We start from the raw sequence: 26,433 nt of genomic DNA on the forward strand, positions 1-26,433 counted from the left end.
CAGCCTGTGCGCTTCACACCCTCCTCCCCACCCCTGTGCCACTGCTGGGCTGCCACTCTCGAGGCCCCACTCACCGACTATGACCCCCCTCCTCCCTCCCATGTTGATGCCACAGTGCTTTCTCCCCCCCCCCCCCATCCCATCTTCCACTCCCAGTGCCGACCCCTGATTCTGCCCTAACCCTGCCCCTCCCACATTCACTGGTACCATCCCCCCCCCCATCCTTTGCTGACCTTTCTCACCCTCTATTCTAACTCCCAGCCCCACTCCTTTGTAACCCCACACATCCAAGAACCCCTGCTGATGTACCAGCCCTCCTTTAACACAAATTGTCATCCTTACACAATGTGCATGTAGCTTTGATAATTAATATGAATGAGCTGACTGGCATGCATTTCCATGCAGCATAGCTCATTGATATGTTTTGCACATATCTTTAAAATTTGTTTTTTTACTCTTATAGATCACTAGTCCTCCCTGAAACACTCAAGGCAAGTTGCAAGTACACAGTAAGTCAATCAAACACAGTATAAAATAGTGCAACATAATAAAATCATGTCATATCACAGCACATTTATAGATACCATGAATAGAAACTAAAATAAAAACATACTAATAAAATGCAGTACCATTAAACAACATCAAAAGCATAAGTTTAGTAAACAATGCTCATGATACTGACTACTTGTTAACCCTAGGGTCATACCAACTCACCAGTACAGAGGTTAGCATGGTGGCAGAGCATCTCCCATTCTGACATATCCTATCTTCTAGACTTCAAAAAGAAGTTCCATGATCCAGATGCCAATACCTTAATGTTTTCCTTTTTTTCTCATTATCATACTGTGGGCATTTCCAATAATGCTTGTTAACATATATTTAACACCAGTTAAGCTCGAATCTGGTGTTGAATGCACATTAATGCATTAACACAAATTAGTAAATAGGCCCCTAAGAAAATTCATTCTTGTTGCATGCCTTTATGGGGCCTTTTTATTAAAGGATGTGTCCCATTTTGTGCCTATGGGAAAAATGCTTAAAGGTGAAATTTAAAAGAACTATTCGTGCAAACAACGGCCTTACGTGTACGTGGCCGGTGCACACATTTTATAAAGGAGTCACATGTGCCTATATGTGCGTGCGATAGCAAAATAGCATATATAAAAAAGGGGTGGTCCAGGAGTGCTCCTGGGCATGGCCAACATCAATGCATATAGGGCCTGATTTTAAAAAGCATTTGCATGCTTAAAATTGGGTTTTGCATTAAAATATCATTCACAAAAAAAAAATAAATTGGGTTTTGCATGTGTAAATGCACTTTACCCATGCAAGTGGACTTTTGAAAATTGCTACACTATATGCCATTGAATTGTCCGTAGGATATTCACGTGAAAGTGCACTTTACATGCATACGTGGCTTTTTAAAATTGCTACGATAGGTTACACTTACACGCGTAACTCCTTTTAAAATTACCTCCATAAATTGCTATTTTAGAGCCAGCCAAAGGGGCGCGCGCAAGTCTGTTATTTGCATATATTTCCACCTGCTAATTACCTGGCGTAAGCAAGAATAACATTCTTTGTTGCCAAATACTGACTGGGTGAGGGGGTCAGGGTAAGCGGGGAGTTCAGGCTGAAGAACCAGGAGGGTATCGATGATCTACAAATGCACTGGGCAAACTGGTGGCTGAATTGGTTAAACCTGGTAATTTCCTTCACACGCGTATGGTTTAAAATCTGCAGACTTGTGCGTGTAAAATTCGACAAGTGCTAAGGAAAATATGCATGTCAAATCGCCATGCGCAAATGTTTAATGTGTGCACAAATACACACGTATAGAAGATGAGCGCCACGTATCCAGGTCCGTTTCGACTTCCCCTCCACTTAGTCGGATAAGTCTTAAAAAGCGCTACTTATCCAGCTAGATAATGTACCTGGAAAAGTCTTCAAATCTAGCTGTCTTACATATCCAGCTAATTAGTACTTTTCTATTACTTTTCTGGATATCTTAGCCAGGTAAGTCTTAAACAGCACTACTTAGATAAGTAGCATTTTTTATACTTATCTATTGCGTTTGCCGGTCCACGGACTGCCCCACAAACCGCCTGCCCCGAGCCCAATGCAGCAGCCTCTGATACTGGGGAGAACCCTTTGCAGATGCGCGGCCAACTGCAGCATTCAGCATGATTCCTACTTGATGCCACCGCTTCCTCCGGGCCCTTCTAAGGCACGCGCTTGCCCGTCATCACTCTTTTTAAAGGGCCCATGGCAGGAAGAAGCCAGCAGCACCCGAGGATGACATCACCAACAAGGGCTTATAAGAGTCTACCTCAGAAGCTCCTCTTTGCCTTGGCAGTAGGTCCACTACTGCATAGTAGAGCGAGTTGCCCAGGCGTTCTAGCATCTGTTCCTGATCTTCGTCTTATCTGTTCCTGATCTTCGTCTCAGCGTTCCTGGTCTTCCTCTCATCTGTTCCTGTGGTCTTCATCTGTGGTCTCGTCTCTCCAGTTCTCTGTCTGGTCTTTGTCTGTGGTCAGTCTTCATTTCCTTGGTGTCTTCAGTGTCCTTGCCAGCTCGCCTGTGTTGTTCCTCATCTGCCTGCCTACCTCTCCGTCCCGACTTTCCTTGGACAGATCTCTGGTTCTGACCTGCTTTTCTGTACACCCTCCGACTTAATATCATGGCGATATTAAGTCGGAGGTCCAAAAGTTAAAAATAATTAAAAATTTAAAAAAAAAATGTTAAATTGGCTCGCGGGTTGAAAACCGGGCGCTCAATTTTGCCGGCGTCCAGTTTCCGAACCCATAGCTGTCAGTGGGTTTGAGAACCGACACCAGCAAAATTGAGCGTCGGCTGTCAAACTCGCTGACAGCTGCTGCTCCTGTCAAAAAAGAGGTGCTAGGGACGCGCGTTTGCCTGCTCTCCCACGACTTTTACTGTATCGGCCCGATAGTGAGGTGCAAAAGAGGATTGGACAAGTTTTTCAAGGAAGAGTCCATAAATAGTTATTAGCCAGGTAGGCTTGGGAAAGCCAGCGCTTATCCCTATGAGTGAGATACAAGAAATAAATCAACTATTGGGGATCTGCTGGGCACTTGTGACTCAGATTGGCCACTTTCAAAGGTAAGATGCTGGGCTCAATGGACCTGGGTCTGATCCAGCATGACACTTCTTATGTTGCGACTGAAGAATAATTTTTTAAAATAGATTTTTGAACATTTGTGTTATTTGATAAATAGCAGGTTGTTCAGCCCTTTCAAAACTTATGCATGTTTTTCAAATGGGTCACAGTTGTATGTAAGTAGAACATTGTTGGCGAAAATATCCAGATGTTCAGAATTTTCATAGTTAACAGTTGGCAACCCTAGCAACGTATGTGCAAAAATATGCAAATTGCTGAAGCCTAAGAGGAACTACATTGGTTTTGTCTGATGATACAGAATATGACAGCAAATACGTCCCATCTAATCTATCCAATGTAGTTCTTGTTTTAATGCTAGACAGCATAGAAACAAAGTATGGGGTATTAAAGCCTAATACGCTGGTAACATCTGTTGAGGTAATTGCCAGTCTTGTGGCTGTACCGTTTTAGTTTTGAAATTTTATACAAGCTCTCATCGTTCGTGAAAAGAATATACATTTTTAAATGCAATTAAAATGTCTCTCTTTCTTATAATTTTTATTTTATCTTCTTCATATATCTAAAAATGTCCGTTAGGAAATCCAACTCTCTCTTGATGGTTTAAACCTTTAAGCAGGGTCAGCTCCAATACCCCATACTTTGTTTCTATGATTACTTTTTCAGGGGCTGCTAAGAAGAGGCACTGTATCTGTTTACTATAGTTAATAATTCCAGATAGCCCAATTAATCTGTAGCATTAAAATTAGCAGCTGGAGTTGAAGAAGAGACATCTTGAACCACAGTCAAATGCTGTACTACTGAGCTATACCACCTATATCTGGAAAAGTAATCTAAATAATCCTAAAGTGAAGTGTTTGTTGGGAGGGGGAAGAGGGCTGCATAATTTATTTTATAGAAACGGTAGTTCTAGCTTCAAACGAAGAATTAGAAAATGTCAGAAATATGATCATAGACTTTCGCTTATTATTTAAATATAAAAAATGAACTCGTAGACGCTAAGCATACCAGACAAGTCTGACACACAAGTCTAAAACTGCGGGAGACTAGGAGCAGGTCCCCCGACGCCAGAGTATCCACCCGACAACCTCCGCCCCTCCCTCCCCTATTCCCTAACACCTTGTCCAGTTAATTAGGTCTGCCCCCTCCCGCCACTCACTGGCTTCTTTGAGCTGTCACTTCGTGCCAGCCCCGCCCACCCTCTTCCTCTAACACTGCTTTTCCCGCCCCTTGCAGCCCCCCCCCCCCCCCCCCCCGCCACTCCTGAACTGATCATGCCATTGGCTTCCCCCTCCCTCCGTCGCGCGGTGCGGATCTCCCGCCTCCGTGACGTCATTTTCCCGGGAGTTTGCAGCATGGCGTCGGCGGCCTCGGCGCCCGGCTCCTCCTCGGTGTCTTGCTGCCGGCGGCTGTGCGGCTCGGTGCTGCGGGACCTGCTGCAGCCGGCGCAGGGCGTGCTCTTCGACTGCGACGGCGTGCTGTGGGAAGGCGAGCGGGCCCTGCCGGGCGCCCCGGAGCTGGTGCAGCTGCTACACCGCCGCGGCAAGGCGGCGCTCTTCGTCAGCAACAACAGCAGGCGCTCGCTGGCCGAGCTGCAGCAGCGCTTCTCGCGCCTGGGCTTCGGCGGCGTGCGCTCCGAGCACCTCTTCAGCTCGGCCTTCTGCTCCGCGCTCTTCCTGCGCCAGCGCCTGGGCGCCCAGCCCGGCGCCAAGGTCTACGTGATCGGGGGCCCCGGTCTGCGCACCGAGCTCCGGGAGGCGGGGTTGACGATCGTCGGGGACCCGGCGGCGGAGGGGGCCGGCGAACCGGAGCCCGGCTCCGAGCTCGAGGCCGGCGTGCGTGCCGTGCTGGTGGGCTATGATGAGGAGTTTAACTTCCACAAGCTGAGCCAGGCCTGTCTCTACCTGCGGGACCCCGAGTGCTTGCTGGTGGCCACCGACCGCGACCCCTGGCACCTGATGAGCGGAGGGCGGCGCACCCCCGGTAAGAGCGCGAGTCTCTCCCCCAGCGACCCTTGCAGAGTCGTTGTCTGTCTGAAGAGGGAACGGGGCACCTCCACCTGTGTTATTCCTGATGTGAATCCGAACCAATTTCTTTGCTAGATTATATTACTGTGTGCAAATGTTTAAGAACCCCTGGCCAAGTTGTATGTGTGAATGAATCTTAAGTGAGCAGAAACGGACTGAACCTTAACATGGTACAAGTCTTAATGCAAAATTATTAACTTGCTGATTTAAAAGATGGAAAAGTAAATATAGTATAAGTACAAAAATGTGGACATTCTGTCACTATTTCGTAACAGCTTGCAAAGGTTGCCTGCAGCCAACTTAGTCTTGTTTTGGGGACTTTTTCTTGCAGAGCTCTTCTAGCTCAGAAATATTCTTAGGTCTCCTTGCATGCACTGCATGTTTGAGATCTCCTCACAGATTATCAATAATAAAGTCTGCAGACTGTGAAGGCCTTTCCAAAACTGTAAGATGGTTGATTTTGAGGTTTGTTTGGGATCATTATCTTGCTGTAATATTCAGCCTCTCTTCAGCATCAGTTTGTTCACTGACTGTGGGATAATAGCTTCAGGGCCAGTGCAAGGGTATTAGGCACCCTAGGTAAAACAGCCTGCTGTCCCCCCTCCCCTTTCCTGGGTCACATCCTCCTCACACACAAATATTATAGTGATTTTACATGAAAAAAGACATTAAAGTAGTCTTGAGGAAAAAATATCACTTACAATATGTGTATTATATTTACATGCATTTCTGTGGTGCCAACCAGAAAAGCCTGCAGAAAAAAAAAGTAAAAAGGACACTTGGAATTGATATTAGGCCCTCAGAAAGCCATGCAAGCCATGAGTAAACTGTATGCTAAACCTCCCATACCAAAACAGCCCTAATTGTCATTACTCAAATAGTAACAACCCTAATTGAAAAAGCAACAGTGCAAATATTACACTAGGCCCTAAACACCAATATGCCTCATATTAGGAAAATTGAACAAGACAAGCTGCTACAGAAGCTATAGGCTAGTAGAATACCTCACCTCAGTTATACATGCAGAACACACTAACCCTCATTAAATACAGAATAAAGACACTATAAACTATAAAATAGAAAAATGTAGACAAGAACTGAACTGGAAACCATAAGAAGGCAGACTCTCTCTGCAGTGCAACAGTGGAAAAACAAACATCCCCATTCCTCATAAAACAAGCAAAATCAAGAAATATACATTATCAATACAGTAAAACCCTACTAACAAAAAATATTTCAAAATAACTGATGAATAAAACATCAAGAAATTTAAGTCATATTTTCCAAATATCAATAAACAGCACACATACAGCTTCCATTAATTAACATTAATAAAAATCTTCTGCTGTCCATCCCTAGTATCTTGATTTCCAGATGGCCTGAGATTGTTGTGGATTATTGTTGTGGATTGTTGCAGGACCACGTGGTGAGTGATACTGCTCCCACCCCCAGCCCAGCACTGTTTTCAGGCGTTTAAATTACAGACGCTTCCCTGGGCGTCCCTCTTTCTGCCAGGATCCTTTCTCAGTCTCTGTCCTCCTCCACTGCAGGGGCTCGTGCGGTCGGCACAGCTCAGTCGGGGCAAGAGCCCGCTCACCCCTCCCTTCTGTGAGCCAGCAGTGAACAGTGAACCGGGAAATTAAGAGAAAAAAAGGGACAAGAGGGCTCAGAAACCTGCAAAATAAAGAGAAGCAGCAGGACCACGTGGTGAGTGATACTGCTCCCACCCCCAACCCAGCCGTCTAGCCCAGCACTGTTTTCAGGCCCTTAAATTGCAGACCCTCCCTGGGGCGTCGCGCACCAGGCGTCGCGCACCCGAAGGAGCGCAACCTAAGGGGCCTGCCCCTTAGTGCGCTCCTTTGTGAGCCTTTGTGAGGATTCAGACGAAAGGCCCTCCTTTCGCTACACTACCCCACCACAACAGTGCTACTCGCCCCTTCGTGCAGACCCAAGTGGAGACTCTGCCTCTAGTAAGGCTCAACTTTTGCTTCGCCTCCATTATTGCTTATTCTGCCCTCTTCTACCACAACCTGGTGGTTCAAGCATTCTGAGAAGCCTCAGAGCTCCACCAGCTATCATAGCCACAGCCTCCTCCCTTTCGAGCCCCACTCCAATCTACCAGCACTGCCCGTAGTTCCAGTAGCCAACATGCGATCCTTCAACATTCCTATCTTCTACAACCGTCTGAGGAGACTCCCTAAGCCCTACCCACATTCACGCAACCGACAACAGAGGATCATCCCCATCTGTATAACGCCTTGCACACAACTACTAGGCCTGGCACTTTTCTCACTGACTTTATTCAATGCTCAGTCCATCTCTAAAAAATCACACATCCTCAACGACCTCCTAAACGATACTAAACCAGACATCTGTGCTATCACAGAAACCTGGTTAAAAACTACAGATACAGTACTTCTAAATCAGCTACCTACCCAGGCTTATGACCTACTCTCTATTCCCAGGATCAAAAAAAAAGGAGGAGGGCTGCTCCTAGGTGCCAAAAAAGGATTAGGCCTGACCCTACAAGCCACAATTACAACAGCCAACCTCGAATTTGCCCTCTTCAAATCAGAATACCTTCTAATCGGATTGATTTACGCTCCCCCAGGAATTCTCGAGGCAGACCCATCCCCCATCATTGAACTAGCCGCCAAACATCTTAATGCAGGAAAACCAGCGATCCTCATGGGAGACTTCAACCTGCACGTGGACGTCCTACCTCGCTCCACCAACTGCGAAACCCTACTCTCCTCCCTCGGCCACATGGGGTTCAGGCAAATTGTCAACGAACCCACCCACAAGGCAGGTCACACGTTAGACCTCATTTTCTTAAATGAAGGAATATCGTCCGTTAACAATCCATCATGCCTACAGGTCCCTTGGACGGACCACCAAATCATCTCCACGGCTCTAGAGATCATGGAACACCCTCCCCAAACTACACATGCAACCTCAGTCGCCATCAGAAAACCCTGTACTGGAGAAATCCTCAGCTCTCATTTATCCAAAGAACTAGCTCAACTAAACCTCTCAGACGTCAACACTGCCACTACCTCATGGATCAACATCACCAATAGGGTGGCTGATCAAGTATGCCCCATGACCACGAAATTGTTCCATCCTGAAAAGGACAACAGGAAACCCTGGTTCACGCCGGAGTTGAAGTCGCTCAAACAAGAGCTCAGATGTAAGGAACACAAGTGGCGAAAAAACCCGTCCACTATTACCCTCTTGGCTTATAAATCTTGCCTAAACTCTTACAGAAACATCATCAATATAACCAAGAAAGAATTCTTCTCAAAAAAGATCCACCACTTTATACTCTAGAGCTCTGTTTTCCTATGTGTCAGCTCTCACTAAACCAACTACCCCTCTTATACCAGACACACAAGCATCCAACAAAGCCAACGAACTGGCGGTCTACTTTGAGAAAAAAATAGACACCCTCCTCGCTCCTCTCAAGGTGCCCTCTCCTCAACCGAACTACCCTCCCACTACCAGCACACAACACTCTCACCCAACCCACATGCAATACAAAGCAACTACAGCTTCGATGGCTTCCCTTGAGCAGACCTCCGCCTTAGAAATTGAAAACATCCTTAGGAAGATGAAGCCCTCATCCCACCCACTTGACCACATCCCATCCAATCTACTGTTCTCCATTCCTAACATCATCGCTAAACCGATAGCAGACATCATAAACTGCTCGCTCTCCCAAGGTCAAGTCCCTGACCAACTCAAGCTTGCTATTCTCAAGCCTCTCCTTAAAAAACCTAACCTTCCACCCACTGACCCAGCTAACTTCAGACCAATTGCCAACCTCCCAATGATTGCAAAAATCATCGAGAAGGTAGTAAACAGACAACTATCCGAATTCCTAGAAGAGAATGACATTCTAACCTCCAATCAATTCGGATTTCGAAAGTCACTGAACACTGAATCTCTACTAGCCTCGCTTTCTGATAACATCCTCATCAACCTGGAAAATGGTCAACCTTTCCTTCTCGTCTTACTGGACCTCTCCTCAGCGTTCGACACTGTGAACCATACCTGCCTCATTCAGCGTCTAGCAGATATTGGTATAACAGGTTCAGCGCTCAACTGGTTCAAATCTTTCCTTGAAAACAGACAATACAAGGTCAGGATTAACAACAAAGAATCACTCCCTATCAGATCAAAGCTGGGGGTACCTCAAGGATCATCCCTTTCACCAACACTATTCAATATTTATCTCCTTCCACTCTGCCATCTACTATCTAACCTCAAGCTACCACACTTCCTTTACGCGGATGACATTCAGATCCTCATCCCGATAATGGAATCCCTCCACAAAACGTGGTCTTACTGGAACAGCTGCCTTTCGGAAATCAAAAACATGCTAACAAGCCTCAACCTCGTGCTAAATACTAGCAAAACTGAAATCCTCATAATAGCTCCAGACAAGTGCTCTCTATTCAACCCAACTAGTTCCACCCAACTCTCCTTCACATCAATCGACCACACACCACAAATAAGAGATCTTGGTGTACTTCTGGACAACCAACTCAACTTCACCAAGTTCATAAACAATACTACCAAAGACTGCTTCTTCAAATTGCAAGTCTTAAAAAAATTAAAACCTCTTCTACACTTCCAAGACTCCCGCTTGGTACTACAATCTATCATCCTCCCTAAACTGGACTATTGCAACTCACTCCTGGGCCTGCCAGCCAACACCATCAAACCACTTCAGATGGTCCAGAACGCGACAGCCAGAATTCTCACTAACACCAAAAAATGGGATCACATCACCCCTATCCTCCAAAATCTTCACTGGCTGCCCATAAAATTTAGGATACAATTTAAATCCCTCATGATGATTCACAAGGCTCTTCACAACATCTCCCCCCTCAACCTATCCTTCCACTACAGCAACACGTCTCCAATAGACCGATCAGAAGTGCATACCAGAACATGCTTCACACCCAGCCAACAAAAACCTCATTGAGGAAACGAGCTCTGTCCACTGCAGGTCCCCATCTTTGGAACCTGCTCCCACCGGACCTCCGCCAAGAACCATGCCTTCCGACATTCAAAAAGAAGCTAAAGACTTGGCTATTCACTCAAGCTTTCCCTGAGAGCTAAAATCTGGTGAAGCGACAGACGATATACCTACCTCTGTACATATGTTCCTGATTTATGGTTCACAGTTACATTTAATTGAGTTTATGAAAGTTCTCTTTTAATAGTTTTCCTGTATACTTGTGTTAATGTATTCTGCCTTGAGGCGACTGTTTTAATGTATTTCCGCCCTGGAGGCGACTGTTCAGTTCCTTGTAAACCGGTGCGATATGTATTCTTTACAGGAACATCGGTATATAAAAATTAAAAATAAATAAATAAATTAGCAGTGGGAGAGGAGAGGGGTTGTTGCTCACGCATGGGCCGATTCAGTAAAGGGCGCTCGGCCGTGTGCACCATTTAACATGGGCTTGGCTGTGCGTTTTTGAGGGGTTTAGCGCCTCAAACACGCGGCCAAACCCCCTGAAAACTAATAGCGCTCATCATATGCAAATGCATGTTGTTGAGGCTATTAGTCACCTGGGATTCAGAAAGTAAAACGTGCGGCCAGTCCGCACATTTTATGCTCATAAATTAACGCCTGCTCAGCCCAAAAGATTGTACAGAAAAGCAGAAAATATTGCTTTTCTGTACACCCTCTGATTTAATATCCTAGCAATATTAAGTCGGAGGAACTAAAAATGTAAAAAAAAAATTAATTTAAAAAAAAAGTGCTGGCTGGTCCAGTTAGAACAGAAACTCAGTTTTACCGGTGTCCATTTTCCTAACTGAACGCTGTCAGTGGGTTCAGAAAACCAAAGTTCATAAAATTGCGCATTGGTTTCCTGAACTCGCTGACAGAGCCACCTCTCCTAGGCCAAGGAGATGCTAAGGGCCCGTAATGCTCCCTAGCGCCTCCTTTTAGTGCGACCCCTTATTTAATTATAGACTTGCACGCCCAGGAGAGGTGGCTGGGTGTGTTGGGAAGAGCGGGTGCTCAACACAGAGTGCCTGTTCTCCCGCGATCCTTTCTGTATTGGACTGACACTCTTCTGTATCTCATATGCTTAATCACTCACTTGCGTCCTCTCTCTCTCTCTCTCTCATGCATACACACTCAGGCATACACACTCAGGCATACACTCTCTCAGGTATGCGTGCGCACAGGCGTGCTTTCTCATTCACTGCCTCTCCCCCGCTAGCAAAAGGCCAACAAGAGCCGCCTCCTTCATCCCCTGCTGCCCTTGGTACTCTTCTTGCCTTTGGGGGATGACTCTTCTGTCTCCTCCTCTTCCTACTGCTAAGCAGGGACTGGGGCTGAGATTACTCCTTTGGGAGTGGGTGAGGGTCATGCTGCTTGTTCCGTCCACAGGCCCTCCTGCTGCTGCATTTCTTCTTGCCGAATGGGCCCATGGCCGATGATGCCGCCGCCGCCGCCTCTGGTGGTGAGACGTGATCTTCTTCCTGCCTCTGCTGGTGCTGGCATGGTCTCCCCTTCTTCCCACCCACGTGGGACCATGCTGTGGTGCTTTCTCTTCCAGGCCGTGCAGGTGGGAAGGAGCAGCCATGTCACTGACTCGCCTCCCCCTGATTTGTGGCGCTCTAGGTGGGTGCCTAGTGCTTCCACCGGTCCTGGATATATTGATATTTAGTTGAAGACAACACCGCCCTCAGCAGGATAGCTAGCTGATGTGTAACAAACCATGCACTGGTCAATTGTGTGTTTTTGTTTTTCCTTTTCTTAATTTATTCAGTAGAACTTCATATCTCGAGGTTCATGGCTATGACTCGTGGTTTATTCTCCAACTATAATTATAGGTCCATCAATCCTGTGTTTAAATTTAAGGAATTTTGTAACGCACTAAAATGGCCCAGTCACATGGCACAGAATGGAAAATGGGAAAATGAAGGTGAAAGTATTAAAAGTGAGGAAAATCCACTTACCGGTAACTCCTCTTTATTGAGCACAACAATACTTATCACCTTTGCCTGTTAAAGCAAACAGTATCTCTAGCAAGACCCAAAGCCTGCCACAGGATGCTGTTTTGAAACATCTGCATCAGGGGCTAGTAAACGTTATCTTCATTTGCATATATTTTCGTCTAACAGATAATCATAGAAGCACATCAGTATTGTTTGGCTTGCACTTAACACTACTGAAGGAACAGCCAATTCATGCTGAACTCTCTCTTAATTCTCATACATAATGTCTGCTGTGATACTCGTTTGAATCCTAGTATACACCAGGCAACATCAGGCAGTGATAATCTCACTGTATTCAGCTAGAAGGTGCCAAATCGGTGAGGTGGAGGAAAGATATGAAGGAACATTTAAATAAGTTAGTGTAACATTGGAATTTTAAGTCAAATATAGTGGAGCTGATTGGGATGAACAATGACTTGGAATGGCATAGCCTATTGAAATGATTCTATCTGTAGAATGATCCATTTATTAATGATTTGCCAACATCCGTTTAGTTTTTGTTCACAAAAAAAGTGGAAGTTTTTTTTCTTGTTGAGTACATGACAGGGATATTATGCTGACCACACTTTTAAAGCTTTTTTAATCTGTCATCTGATGTTGATTGGTGTATAGAAGGCCTCAAAACAAGTATAAAAACTGACATAGCAGACATTTTGTATGAGAGTCACGAGTGAATGTTCCAGATAATTCAACATGAATTGGCTGTTCCAGTATGTTTATGATTGTGATCCTTCAGTAGTATGTTAATGCTGTAAAAACAATACTGATGTGCCTTTGTGATTGTTTTTAGACAAGAGATATGTGATTAAAGATGTTTATTAGCCCTTGATGCAAATAGCTTTTCAAAATAGCAGCTTCTGTCAGGCTTTGGGTCTTGCTGTTCATTTTAACAGCCAAAGGTAACATGTATTGGTGTGCTCAAGAAAGGGGAGCTGCAGCTTCATTTTATTTTCACATTTTCATTATATGCCATGAGATTGGTCTGTTGCATTAAAAAATTCCTTAAAAAAATTTAAGCACAGAAGTGATGGCTGTATTGGCCAGATTCATTTTCCCATTTTGTGTCTAAGGGGAAAAATCCCTTAGTGAATCAGGTACTATGATTGTAGTTGGAAGTTAAATAGCTTGAGATGTAGCCATGTACCTTGAGATATGAAGGTCTGTTGAATAGGTTTTTTAAATATTGACAGAGGAATTTTAGGATTCAACTAAATATTGTGTAACAATTTTCCCTGCACTCCGCACAATATTCCCGTGCCACTGGTTGCCACACAGCTCCAAAGCATAATAGATCCCACGCCCATGCTTTAGTCCTGGGGGAATTCTGCGCAGAATTGCCAAATTCCGCACAGAAAATGGCAGAGGAGACTCCAGCGTGGCGCGAACGGAGCGCATGAAGATGAAGGCCCCAGTGTGCTGCAGGATGCGCTCAACGCAGCGAAGATGAAGGCCCCCATGTGCTACGAACGGAGTGTGCTTTGCTTGCGGCGAAGATGAAGGCCCTGGTGAGAGTGAGTGTGTGGGGGAGGGTAAGAGAGCAGGAGGGTGTGAGAGGGGGCGGATGCTTGAGTGTGGGTGCCAGAGAGAAGGAGCCTATATGAGGAGATCGTGAAGTAGTGTGCACGTGTGTGAGAGATTGGGAGCTGGGGTGTATGAAAAAGGGATCGTGTGTGTGAGGGTGCCAGCCTGTGTGAAGGGGTGCATGAGAGAGAAACATAGGTAGCCTGTTTGAGGATGTATGTGTGAGAGAGAAAGGGAGCTTGTGGGTGTGTATCCAAGAATGAGGGAGCCTGTATGAGGGTGTGTATGTGTACTAGAGAGAGGGAGCATTTGTGTGAGAGAGCGAGCCTGTGTGAGGGGCAGTGCTGAGAACAGGGTCAAACTCTGGGACTGGCGATGGAATGCAAGGGGTTGAGCATAGAAGGGAAGGGGGAGATACTGGCAGGTGGAGTTGGGGCCTGAGAGGGCAAAGTAGCCAGGGGAGTAGGGAGAGAGTGGAAGGGACACTCTTACAGTGAATTTCTAGGGAAATTCTGCTCAAAATATTTAAAATTCTGCATCTCTAAGTAAGAACTTTTTTCTGTATTAATTTAAAATGTAATTACTCAACACAATTTACATGACAGTCTTTATTTTGACCAATATAAAATTTGCATAACGATTCTTAACGGTGCTTAACTGTTCTTTTTTCAAATGCTTCTCCCTTTTTTTTTTTTTTCCAAATATATCTTGTGTGGTTGACCGAATAGTTCACTTTTTGGTTCATCAGCTCAAAACACTTTTGTTCCGAAAAGATTCAGGCTTAACAAGGTTTTGTTTGCATACTTAGATGATGACTCTTGTGATGAAATCATAGAGAAGATTTCCTTCTGCCAACTCTTCCATGCAGACCATTGTTGTGGAACTGTGGACAGCTACTTCCATTGTCAGCTAAACTTCTCTAAGTTCTGTTTTACAGATCTGACCGGTTTGCGGGCAGTTCTGTCAGATTTTTCTTGGTCTTCCATATCTTGCCTTAATTTCAACAGTTCCTTGTGACTTCACTTTTTTAATAATGTTTCTGACAATTGAAATTGTTAGCTGCAAGTGTTTAGAGAATTAATTATCTTCATCTTCAAATGCTCAGGCAGCTGTTGCTTTGAGCAGTGGTTCTCATCCTTTTTTCTGTCTGGACACACCTGACAATTGGTTCTCACATGTGTGACACACTGAACACATGACCACATAGGGCTAAATGTAAAAGTACAGTTTGCATCCACAGGAATCCCCATACCCACAATTATGGTTGTAAAGCAGAATTATGACATTCCCCGTACAGCTCACCTTACAAAAAATATATTCTAGTTCTAGTGTTATCTCAGTAACAGCAACACAAACTCCAACTACCAGGCTCAATAGCCCTACTTATGGAAAGACAGCAGTTTATCACTAATGCATGTCCTCTTGAGAAAATACAACAAATAAGACTGATACAGTAAAATACCTCACCTTGGTCACATACACAGAACCGACCTAACATACTCCCAGGATCTGCAGTAATGCACATAAACTAATCCTTACACAGTTACACTTGTATTATGGAATGCACTCAAACAGTAACAACCCTACCTATGAAAAGGCAACACTACAAATATTAAATCAGGCCCTAAACACCAATACACCTCCTATTAGGAAAACAGAACTAGCCAAGCAGCTATTGATCCCAACACAGAAATAATTATATAATTATACTAATAAGCAGAATAAATGTTTCACAAAAACTATGAACAGAATAACATCCAACAATTAAAAACTCATAAAAGCTATTAAAAATTTTCCAAACACCAATAAAATACTTCAAAACAGCAGACTCATCACATAATATTCAGTAATTAAAATGGCAGTCAAGAAAAATAAACTTAAAAAGCCACCTTGACTAACCCCCTCCAGCAGCTCTCCTACTCCTCTTCCATGAAGGCCAGTAGCACACACCAGAAGCAGTAGTGGCTGAAGCTCTGTACTCATGGCCCTCTTCCTGAGAGACGACCAGTCTCTCTCTCTCTCTCACTCACACACACACACACACATACCAGTTACACCCCCATGACCAATTTCTGTCTTTCACACACCAATCATCTCCTGACCAGTCTTTCTCTTACACACCAGTCACCTTCCCGATCAGTGTCTCACACACACACACACACACTCTCTTCCATGTTCTATCTTACATATAGTGGTTTTTCACTCCCATGCTGTGTCTCGCACATACCTGTTTCTCACTCCTTTGCTAGCTCTCTACATACACAGGCTTCTCATTCCCATAATCACTTTCTTTCTCTCTCACATTCCAGTTTCTGTCTCACACACCAATCATCTCCTGACCAGTCTTTCTCTTAAACATACACACCAGTCATTTTCCCAAACAATCTCTTTCATGTGTACACACACAGGCTTCTCACTCCCATGCTGTCTCACACACACCCATGTTTCTCACTCCTATGCTAGCTCTCTCCTCATGCACAAGCTTCTCATTCCCATAATCACTTTCTCTCTCACACACTCCAGTCATCTCCCTGACCAGTCGCTTCCATTGTCTCTCCTGTATATACACACATCACCTCTCTGATCAGTTTCTCTCAATCACACACATGCTCTCTCTTACACACTTTACATAGGTGATCTCAATCAAATGCTCTCACTTACACACAGACTCTCAATCACACATCCTTTCTCTCACAGACAGGCTGGCTGTCTCATTTCCTTCCCCCCTCCCCCCGAGCACAAACCGTAACTGCAGCAGCAGCCGCCGCCTCTAGCCCCCGCAGGCCAAGAAAGAAGAATCCCATCGGCCACAGGAAGCAAATTCTGCTGTCTCCTGTGATGATTTCTGGCTGCTTCTAATTTTGCTTCGGGCCCACGTTACTGCTGGGGGGTGCCGCTGCTACTTTTTTGTGCGGCATGGCTTTCTTCTTCCCGTGCACCCCACTGCACATCACTTCCTGTTCCGGGCCAGGGTGGGGGCAGGTGCGGAAGAAGAAAAGGCCCAGCCGCAGTTGCCTGCCTCCACTAACACTACTGCCGTTCCCATCCGGGCTTGAACGTGCTGATAGCCCGGGCGGCAACAGCAGCAGTGGAAGATAGTCTGCCTCTCGTTCGGTGAAGGAAGAGGGGGGGAGAGCAGCGGGAGACTGGCAGCACGCGACACACCTGCCGCTGCGTGGCGACACACCGGTTGAGAAGCGCTGGCTTAGAAGATCTCATGATTGTTGAACGTAGACAAAATCACAATCTGAGAAGTCAGAAGGGTCATGGTATATGTTTAACCATGAAATTCACTTCATTGAAGTGAAGGCCTAAGGAATCCATCAACTTTTTGGGCCTTAACATTTTTTAAAAAAAGAGGTAATGAATTAACTGGAAGAATGTCCAATTTTTTTGCATGTGCCATGTTCACTATTTTATTATGTTTAGGGACCTTCGTTTTCAGTTTTTGCTGGAATTCCCAGGAAAAATACAACATAAAAATCTTCAGTGGAAAAATGACTTTCAACACAGTGAAGAAAAATCAGTTTTTTTTCCCACTGATTTTTTTTTTGTCATCAAAATTCCCAGGAAAAATAAAATAAAATCTGAAGAGGTCCCTAACTATATTCAAACTGTTAAAATCAGCATATAATATTTTTTGCATTAAAACTTCAGAAGGATGTTATGCTTAACTTGTGTACTGTGTAGGGATTCATTGAAACATACAGTTTCGTAAGGGGAGCCACCACTAGTAAGGATGAATGTTGGTGCAGTGGAGAGAAAGGGAAATTCTCGGGAGTGTGGGGAGCGATAGACGTGCTAGGCAGGGGTTAGGGGTAGAGCTAGTGATGCTGCTGCTGAAAGGGTAAGTAGGAGAATCTGCTCAATATAGTTTTTATTGTCCTGACTTCTGTGCATCAAAATAAACTGTTTACCCAGAAAAAAAATTCATTTTTCATTGATTTTTCTCCTGTTTTGTTCTTGTCATAATAAAACCTGATAAATTCCCAGGGGGAAAAAACCCAAAATGAAGGTCCCTATATATAGAAAAGCTTTTAATTAAAAACTTTATCATGCGATGTATGTTTTTGTTGTTTTCATTTTTACTGTTTTATGTTATCTGCTTAGCATGATTTTATCACTATAAGTGAACTACACATTTAAATTTTTTTTTTAACGTTTATTGAATTTTAATCATAATACAAAGCAAAACAATCCAATAAGAAAACAGATGGAAGTCAAAGAAAATGATAAACAATTAGATCTACTAGGTCAAACAGCAATGGTAGAAGAAGCTGAAATTAAAGGGAGAACAAGGTAATAAATTAAAAGAAACCACAATAGTAAGTTTTACTTAATTCACATATTCCTCAATGAATTATATTGGGACAGAAGAAGATATTAATCTTTTAGAGTCAAAGGGGCCAATGCAATAAAGTCAGCGCCCGCTCTCTTAACGCATGCATGGTGCCAGCCATGCAGTATTTAAATTAGGGGTTCGCGCTAGGTGCTAAGGTCGCTTGTGCGACCTTAGCACCTCCTTCCTAGCACGACCCACCACGGCTGCCAGTCTGCCAGTAATGAAAACGGCCGCCGAGTTGCAAGTGATGAACTCTCTCTTTCACGCCACGCTAGATGCACGTTAAATAGGCGCTAATCCCCCTTATTGCAGTAGGGGATTGATTAGCGCCTATTTTTACCTGCTCGTTAAGAGTGCGCTCAGCATATTGCATCGACCAAAGAGATACTGAAGTTGTTCCAAAGCAAAAAAATATATATAGCAATCATTGAATCAGACAACAGATTTACATGGGTACTTTAACATGAAAGTAGCATCTAACGATAGCTCGTCCAGGAGAGAGAATCTTTACACCTTTCTTGTATCATTCTGGCTAAATCTGGAAATGTTCTTACTGGTTGGTCATAGAAAGGAGAATTTAAATTCTGGAGATAAAGATGCTTCACTTTACTCAGGTCTGCCTCAAACAAAAGAAACCAACAACGTTTTCCCCCCCTCTAAAATTCCAGGACCAGAGTTCTCTAGATAATTTATCAAATTAAATGGTGAGGAATGAGAAGGTGGATTCAGCAACAGTGCATTATGGGAAGAAGCAGGCAAAAAAATACATCTTGTTAACAAGAGGAATCAAATTTAAATTGCAATGCAGTATCTTCAGAAAATATTGTCTTAAAGTCAGCAACAGTTGCTCTCCAGTAACTTTAGGAAAATGATGTATACGAGTCCTGAGAAGTTTTGGAATTGTTTTCTAGAAATTCCAGTCGTCGAGAGAGAGCATATTAATTTTAGATGCTTGCTTCGATAATTTAGACCCCCATGCTGTAACACCATAGTTTCCAAAGAGGAGGAAAGGGAGTCTGTCATTCTTTCACAGTTATTAATAGAAACTCCAAATCGTGTCACCAGTTCCCAAATGGAGTCTGAAGCAACCCCCTCTGGCTTAGATGGTACAAGGAAAGCCTTGCCTCGCTGGGCTGAATCTTGGGGTCACGGCCACAAATGGTAGCGGGAGTCCCATGCCCAGCAATGCTGATCCTGTCAGCTCCAAGGGGCTGTTCAAACCGCCTAGCACCAAGCTAAGCAAGGACGCAAGTTCTCTGCTGCCCCCCCCCCCCCCTTTTTCTGAGCCAGCGTCACATTGAGGTCATCAGGCAGCGATGAATCCAGCAAACTGGAGAACTTGTTTCTCTCAGCTGGGGCAAGTTGCTGACCAAGAGGCCTGAGGGAGGCTTCCTTGCCAGCACTCACCTAAGGGGTTTCATCTCTTAATGAAGCAGAGACCCGAGACACAGAAAAGGGGATTCGCTGCTCACCAGGGAGCAGGTCTGAATCCAGAGGGAACACCCTGACCTTCTTTACGTTTTGGAGGCATCTGTCCAGATTATTTAAATCAAAAAGCAAGAAACACCCAGCGGCTTAGCCCCAGCCATGGTTATGCCGCCATTTTGCTTCCGTTCAGGGTTTTCACCTGTATCGTTTTCGTGACCTTTCTCTGATCCATACCTGCTCTCTCTTTATGGAGATGTGACATCCAGAACTGGATACAGTACTCCCATATGAGGTCTTGCCAATGATTTGTACAGAGTCATTATCTCCCTAAACCTTGAGATTGCCATATGTATACCAAGCAGAAGAGGGATCTTGGGGTGATCATCTCAGTATCTTGCCTCTCTCGCTGTGTGCTGTTCTCTTGGTTTTCGGTGTCCTAAGTGCGTGACTCTGGTTTTGTGCATTAAATCTTAGTTGTCAGTTTCTTGATTGCTCCTCAGATGTGTCATAGATTACTTCTCATTTTTTCAGCTGTATCTGGAGTGTCAAACCTGTGGCAGATCTTTAGTATTATCTGCAGAAAGACAAAATCTTTCCTACTGGTCCCACTGGAATACATATCGTTTGGCAAGTGGTTGAAAAGATCTGGATCCAAAGTTGATCTGCAAGGCATTGCAAAGATAAACCCCATTTCCTGGAATGGACTTCATTAATAACTACCTTCTGAACATAGCATAGAACCACTTTCCAACCCAGTTCACCTTCTTAGGATCTATCTGAACCCCTTCTACCTTAGCTGAACTTTGCTGCTAGCACTGTGCATCTCCGCTCCCGAGGCGTGTGACTGTGATTGTGCCTTGTTCTAGCTAGCTTTCATGTTGCCAGCCTGCCGGAGGTTCGCGATAGCCCTGCCCCTCCCTGATGTCAAGGTCACATGACACCTGCGGGGCATTTGAACAGAACAGGTTTCTGGCGAAGGGTCACGGCAGAGGGCCAGGTCTCTGGAAACTTCGATTGAAATCTTTCTTGGTCTACTCGTTTTTAATTTAATATTTTTTAAAATTGCTTATCGGATCCCCAGTGTCACTGGTAGAGCTAGATACAAGGGTTTTCTTCCCCCTTTCTCTTTCTCAAATCCTGCTTGCCCTAAATGTCTCTTATCCTCCTTGTTCTGTTAATTTCAACTCATCTTTTCCTAGCGTGTAGCAGATGGACTCAAAACAAGTGGGTATAGTGTGCTCGTGCTAGCAGTTGGAGACGGATCTGACGTCAGCACGGGTACATACACCCCCACAGGAAGTGTAGCAATTCAGTAATTTCCGTCTCCAAAGCAGTTTGGAGCTACCTCACGCTCGCTGAGCGTGTTTCCAAATTCTACACAACTAAATTCATAGAAGAAACCTACCTGAAGACGAGCCCCGCACTCCTGCGGTGATACCAGTCGGACCCTCCCCCAGTTGAGTTTCCCGAGGCGATTTCCGTGGTCCCTCGGAGGTAAGGGCCTCGGTCCGGTGGCCGGATCGCGGCAGGGACCTAGCCCCCGAGTGAGAAGGGCTCGGGCGCGGCATAGAGGCAGCCTTGGTCCCGGCGTGGACTTGGCCCCCGAGCGAGACGAGTTCGGGCGCGGCCCAGAGGCAGCGGGTGCACTTCCTTGAGCGCGGCGGTGACGGTACTCACCTTCTCCCCCCGCAGCCGGAGACCGCCCGGGTCGCAACCGGGAAGCGCCGAAGACAAGGTAAGGCGTACATCTTTACTTGTTGGTCTCCGAGGAAGCGAGGATTCGCAGAGTCTGCCTATGTGGCAATCCGCCACGGAGGTCGCCATTTTCTTGCCTGGTTTGTCACCGCGCGATAGGCGCATGCTGGTAGGCGCGCGTTCATAGGCGCCCGCTGATACGCCAGGCACACATGGAGCGTCGGAGAGCCCATGCGTCAGCGGAGCCGGCCCCTCCAGCATCAGGCATGAGCCTCTGCTCGGCATGCAACCTCAGAGCCACACAGAGCGAGGAAGCAGACTCCCTATGTGCCCAATGTGAAGAGGCCCTGGGAGTTCCGGGTCAGGACCGGTCACAGCCAGTGTACTTGCCAGTTCCTTAGGGAACACCCCAGACCTAGCAGGCAGCAGTGAGCAGCCGGGGACCCCGAGGGACCTGGTACTCCTCAGACCAGATCCTGCTTCGCTCTCCTGGGTGGAATTATTCAAGGGGATTCCATGCCTTTGTCACAATGCAGGCTGCTCCCCAAGCGGGTCCATACGTACCGGATGACCCGGCCCTTGGACCCTCAAGGCCTAGGCACGGCCACGCGCCACCCGGAACCCCCACTTATGGGGATTCAGATTGCCCTGAGGAAGACGACGAGTCCCCCGAGGAGGGAGAACTGCCCTTGGGGGTTGAACCATATCGGACCATGAGGCGCTTCTTTTTGAAAGGGGATCTCCCAGGCCTGATCTCTCAATACCTGTCGGAGCTGGTTATTCCGGGCCACGATGCCCCAAAGGAACCTAGAATGAACCCCCTGTTAGAGGGCCTGCGCCAAACGTCTCATCATTTTCCCCTCCTACAAGTAGCTCAGCAGTTAATTGATCTGGAATGGAACACGCCGGATGCCTCATTCAAAGGGGGTCAGGCCTTGACTGGCATGTACCCCTTAGACCCGGCAACCAAGGAGAAGCTGGCGTGCCCCCAGGTAGATGCCATAGGTAGCGTAATTGTGACGCGCACCACCGTTCCGGTGGAGGGGAGGGACTGCCCTTAAGGATACACATGACCGGCGCATGGACACCATTCTGAAACAAGCCTTTGAGGTGGCAGCCATGTCCCTACGAATTGCGACCTGCTGCACCGTGGTGACACGTTCCTGTTTATCACAGGCTAGGAACAACACCCTGGGAGAAGAAATTGAATCAGCTCTCTCGTTCCTCACTGATGCGGCCTCTGACTTAGTCCGTACGGCAGCCGAAGGAGCATCATCCTCAGTGGCGGCCAGGAGACAGCTCTGGCTACGTAATTGGTCGGCCGACGACTCCTCCAAGACACGCCTCACGAGAATGCCCTTTGAGGGATCCCTCCTGTTCGGCAGCGACCTTGAGAAACTGGCCAATAAATGGGGCGCCTCCCCATTACCCCGTCTACCAGAAGAGCGGTTAAGGAGGACCCAGCGCCCCTTTCCTAGACCATCCAGAGGTGGAACCTCTCAGCACTTCAACCCTTACAGAACTCGCTACCAAGCACCTCGTTCGCAGGCCAGGAACCAGTCCTTTCGGCCTAAGCACAACAAGAGGAAAACCGGTTCGGGTCCCGGCCGTACCCCACAATGACAATCAGCCGACCCATCCGGGGGTAGCAGCCATAGGGGGCAGGCTATCCCTCTTCTACCGAAGGTGGGTCGAGATTACCTAGGATCAGTGGGTCCTCGCCATCATCCGAGAAGGGTATTACCTGGATTTTCTTAGACTCCCGCCGGACAGGTTCGTGGAATCTCCTTGTTCGCACATCAAGAGGACGGCCCTAGAGGTTACTTTGCGGAGGCTCCTGACCCTAAAGGCCATAATCTCAGTGCCTGCAAGGGAGATGAATTCTTGGCATTATTCCATCTATTTCATCGTGCCCAAGGAGGAGGGCACTTTCCGGCCCATTCTGGACCTCAAGTCCGTCAACCGATACCTACGGGTCCCCAGCTTTCGCATGGAAACTCTGAGGTCTGTCAAGAATTCAGTACAGCCAGGGGAGTTTCTCACATCCCTAGATCTGTCGGAAGCCTACCTGCATATCCCAATCCATCGGGATCATCAGCGCTATTTACGCTTCAAGGTCCTGGACCAACACTTCCAGTTCCAAGCTTTACCCTTCGGGTTAGCCACCGCGCCGCGGACCTTTACCAAGGTCATAGTAGTAGTGGCAGCGTCCCTCAGGAAGGAGGGGATCCTCGTCCATCCCTACCTGGACGATTGGCTGATCTGGGCGAAGTCACCAGAGGAGAGCCACCAGGCAACCAACAGTTATAGCTCTTCTGGAAAGCCTAGGATGGGTTGTAAACTTGAACAAGAGTTCCCTACAGCCTTCTCAGTTGCTGGAATACCTAGGGGTTCAATTCGACACCCAGGAAGACAAGGTCAGCCTGACCTCCAAAAGGAAGTCGAAACTCCGGAATCATCTGCAGGCCCTGCTGAGCGCCAGCCGGCCCACAGCTTGGGATTACCTACAGGTCCTCGGCCTCATGGCATCCACTCTGGAGGTGATACCATGGGCGCGGGCTCATATGAGACCATTACAACGCGCCCTCCTGTCTCGGTGGAGCCCACCATCACAGGACTATACCGTACACCTGCCTCTACCAACCACAGTGCGGAACCAGCTATGGTGGTGGTTGCAGCCCGGCCACATGAGCCGGGGGTCAAGAATGTCCTCCCCAACTTGGACCCTGCTCACGACAGATGCCAGCTTGAACGGACGGGGAGCACACTGCGAAGAACTCACCGCCCAAGGGCGGTGGAACAGAGAAGAGTCAGGGTGGAACATAAACAGACTAGAGGCACGGGCAGTCAGGCTAGCATGCCTGCAATTTGCCCACAGACTTCGAAACAGAACGGTCAGAGTGATGTCTGACAACGCCACCACAGTGGCATACATCAACCGACAGGGCGGAACCAGAAGCAGACAAGTATCCCTAGAAATAGCCCCCCTGATGACTTGGGCGGAAGCAAATCTCCAGGACATCTCCGCCGTCCACATCGCCGGGAAGGACAACACCACGGCAGACTTCTTCAGCAGAGAAAGCCTAAACCCGGGGGAATGGCAGCTGTCGCCCACAGCTTTCCAGATGATAGTGGGGGACGCCGGGCATGGACCTACTAGCGGACAGGTCCAACGCTCAAGTACCCCCAGGTATTTCAGCCGCAGGCGGGATCCTCTATCCCAGGGGATCGATGCCCTGGTACAGCCATGGCTTCAGGGGATCCTGCTATATGCTTTTCCTCCATGGCCCCTGCTGGGCGCCATTATACACAAGATTCAGCAGCACAGAGGACTAGTTCTTCTAGTGGCCCCGGACTGGCCAAGAAGACCCTGGTACGCAGACATGAGAAGACTACTGCCACGCTATAAATATCATGGGGTGGGGATTCTCATTTCCAAAGCTTTGCCGCTCCAAGTCCTTTTCATATACTGAGATGATCTTGGTCGTTTTTTGATAGTTCATGTTCACTTGTGAGGGTCCCTCATGATGTTGATAAATATTTACTGTCCGAGTGGTTTGCAAGGAGAGACTCTCAATGATATAAATAACATTTTACTTACCTCTGACAGTGGGCAGATTATTTTGGGTGGTGACTTCAATTGTGTCAGTAACCCTTTGGTGGACTTTTCTAAGGGTAAAGGTTCCTATCCCCCACAGGTTAGGAAGGTTTTACACCAATTTATGGACTGGTGGAACTTAATGGATGTGTGGAGGGAAAGGCATATAGAATATCGTGATTACACTTTTTACTCTGCACCTCACGACTCTTACACTGTAATAGATTTCTTTCTTATTGACCGCTCTCTCTCCTTGGATACCACTTCTTCTGGGATTGGGAATATCTCATGGTCGGATCATGCTCCCGTTTGGTGGAGTGTGAGATCCCTTCCGACTCAGGGCAGGCAATGGTTTTGGAGGCTAAACGACACCCTCATTAAGGATGTTTTTATCTTGGGAAATGTACGGGGTTCCATTACAGAATATTTACAGCTCAATGCTTCTTCTGATATGAACCCTGTTGTGGTCTGGGATTGTTTAAAGGCGGTTCTGAGAGGGAAACATTTCTATTGCTACCCACCAGAAAAAGTTAAAATTACAAAAGAGAAGTGAGTTGGACTCTCAGTTGGCCTCTCTAGAGCAGGAACATAAACGGACCCTCTCTTCTCAGCTGTGGGGTCGACTTATGGAAATCCGCTACAAGATACAAGCTTTTTGGAATTGGAGAATTTAGCCTCCCAATTAGATGTTACGAAACAATCATGAATTTTGGTAATAAGGCGAGTAAGCTGTTGGCCCATGCCTTTAAGGCCAGGATCCTCCAATCTCAAATTGTGCAAATTCAAGGTCCCACTGGTCAATTATTACATGAGGAAGAACTTATTAGAACCCACTTTAACCAATTTTATACTGATTTATATTCTAATGATGGGTCTATTACAGAATTGGATATTGATAGCTACTTGGACTCCGTGCACCTTCCTCGGCTTGATGATAATGTAGCGATGTGCCTGGGGGACCCTATTAGTACAGCGGAAGTCCTTGAGGCCATGGCTGAACTAAAGCCCGGAAAAGTGCCTGGCCTAGATGGGTTTACCCCCCTTTTTATAAAAAATTTTAAAGATTTATTGGTAACACCGTTGACTGCCATGTTTAACTATCTTCGAATTGAAGGGTGTCTACTCCCCTTTTCTAACATGGTTGGAATCACCATTATCCCTATCCCGGGGAAAGATCCCTCTCTATGTGGCTCTTATAGGCCAATTTCTCTTATCAATGTAGACCTTAAATTATTGGCTAGGGTTTTGGCAAAATGTTTAAATTTAGTCATCCATTTATTGATTCATGCCGATCGGGGGGGGGGGGGTTTATACCAGGAAGAACAGGAGACAATGTTAGGAAGATTCAATTTAACTTATATCACCAAGAGAATGAAACGTCTGTCTGTTCTATTCAGAGTGGATGCTGAGAAAGGTGTTTGATCGCGTACATTGGCCTTTTCTTTTTAAAGTGATGGCTAAGATGGGTATCAATAATTGTTTTCTCAACTGGGTGCGAGCCCTGTATGCTGACCCCTTAGCCTGTCTTAAAATAAATGGGTGCTACTCCCCTGCCTTTCCAGTGAAAGAGGCACACGCCAGGGCTGTCCCCTATCCCCCCTTTTATTTGCGATTTCGGTGGAGCCCTTTGTCGAAAAGATCCGACAGAACAGGGATA

General features: G+C 46.3%; 1 protein-coding gene across 1 annotated transcript in view; it reads left to right on the forward strand.

Annotated features, from left to right (window-relative positions):
* Window positions 1-4,405: 4,405 nt before the first annotated feature.
* PDXP (pyridoxal phosphatase) overlaps window positions 4,406-26,433 on the forward strand; it is a 36,738-nt gene continuing 14,710 nt past the window's right edge. The window contains exon 1 of the mRNA XM_029590102.1: window positions 4,406-5,122. Coding sequence (XP_029445962.1) covers window positions 4,414-5,122 — 709 coding nt within the window. The 5' untranslated portion in view covers window positions 4,406-4,413. The remainder of the gene's footprint in view (window positions 5,123-26,433) is intronic.

The sequence above is a fragment of the Rhinatrema bivittatum genome, chromosome 2 (assembly GCF_901001135.1).
Source record: "Rhinatrema bivittatum chromosome 2, aRhiBiv1.1, whole genome shotgun sequence".
Taxonomy (NCBI): Eukaryota; Metazoa; Chordata; class Amphibia; order Gymnophiona; family Rhinatrematidae; genus Rhinatrema; species Rhinatrema bivittatum.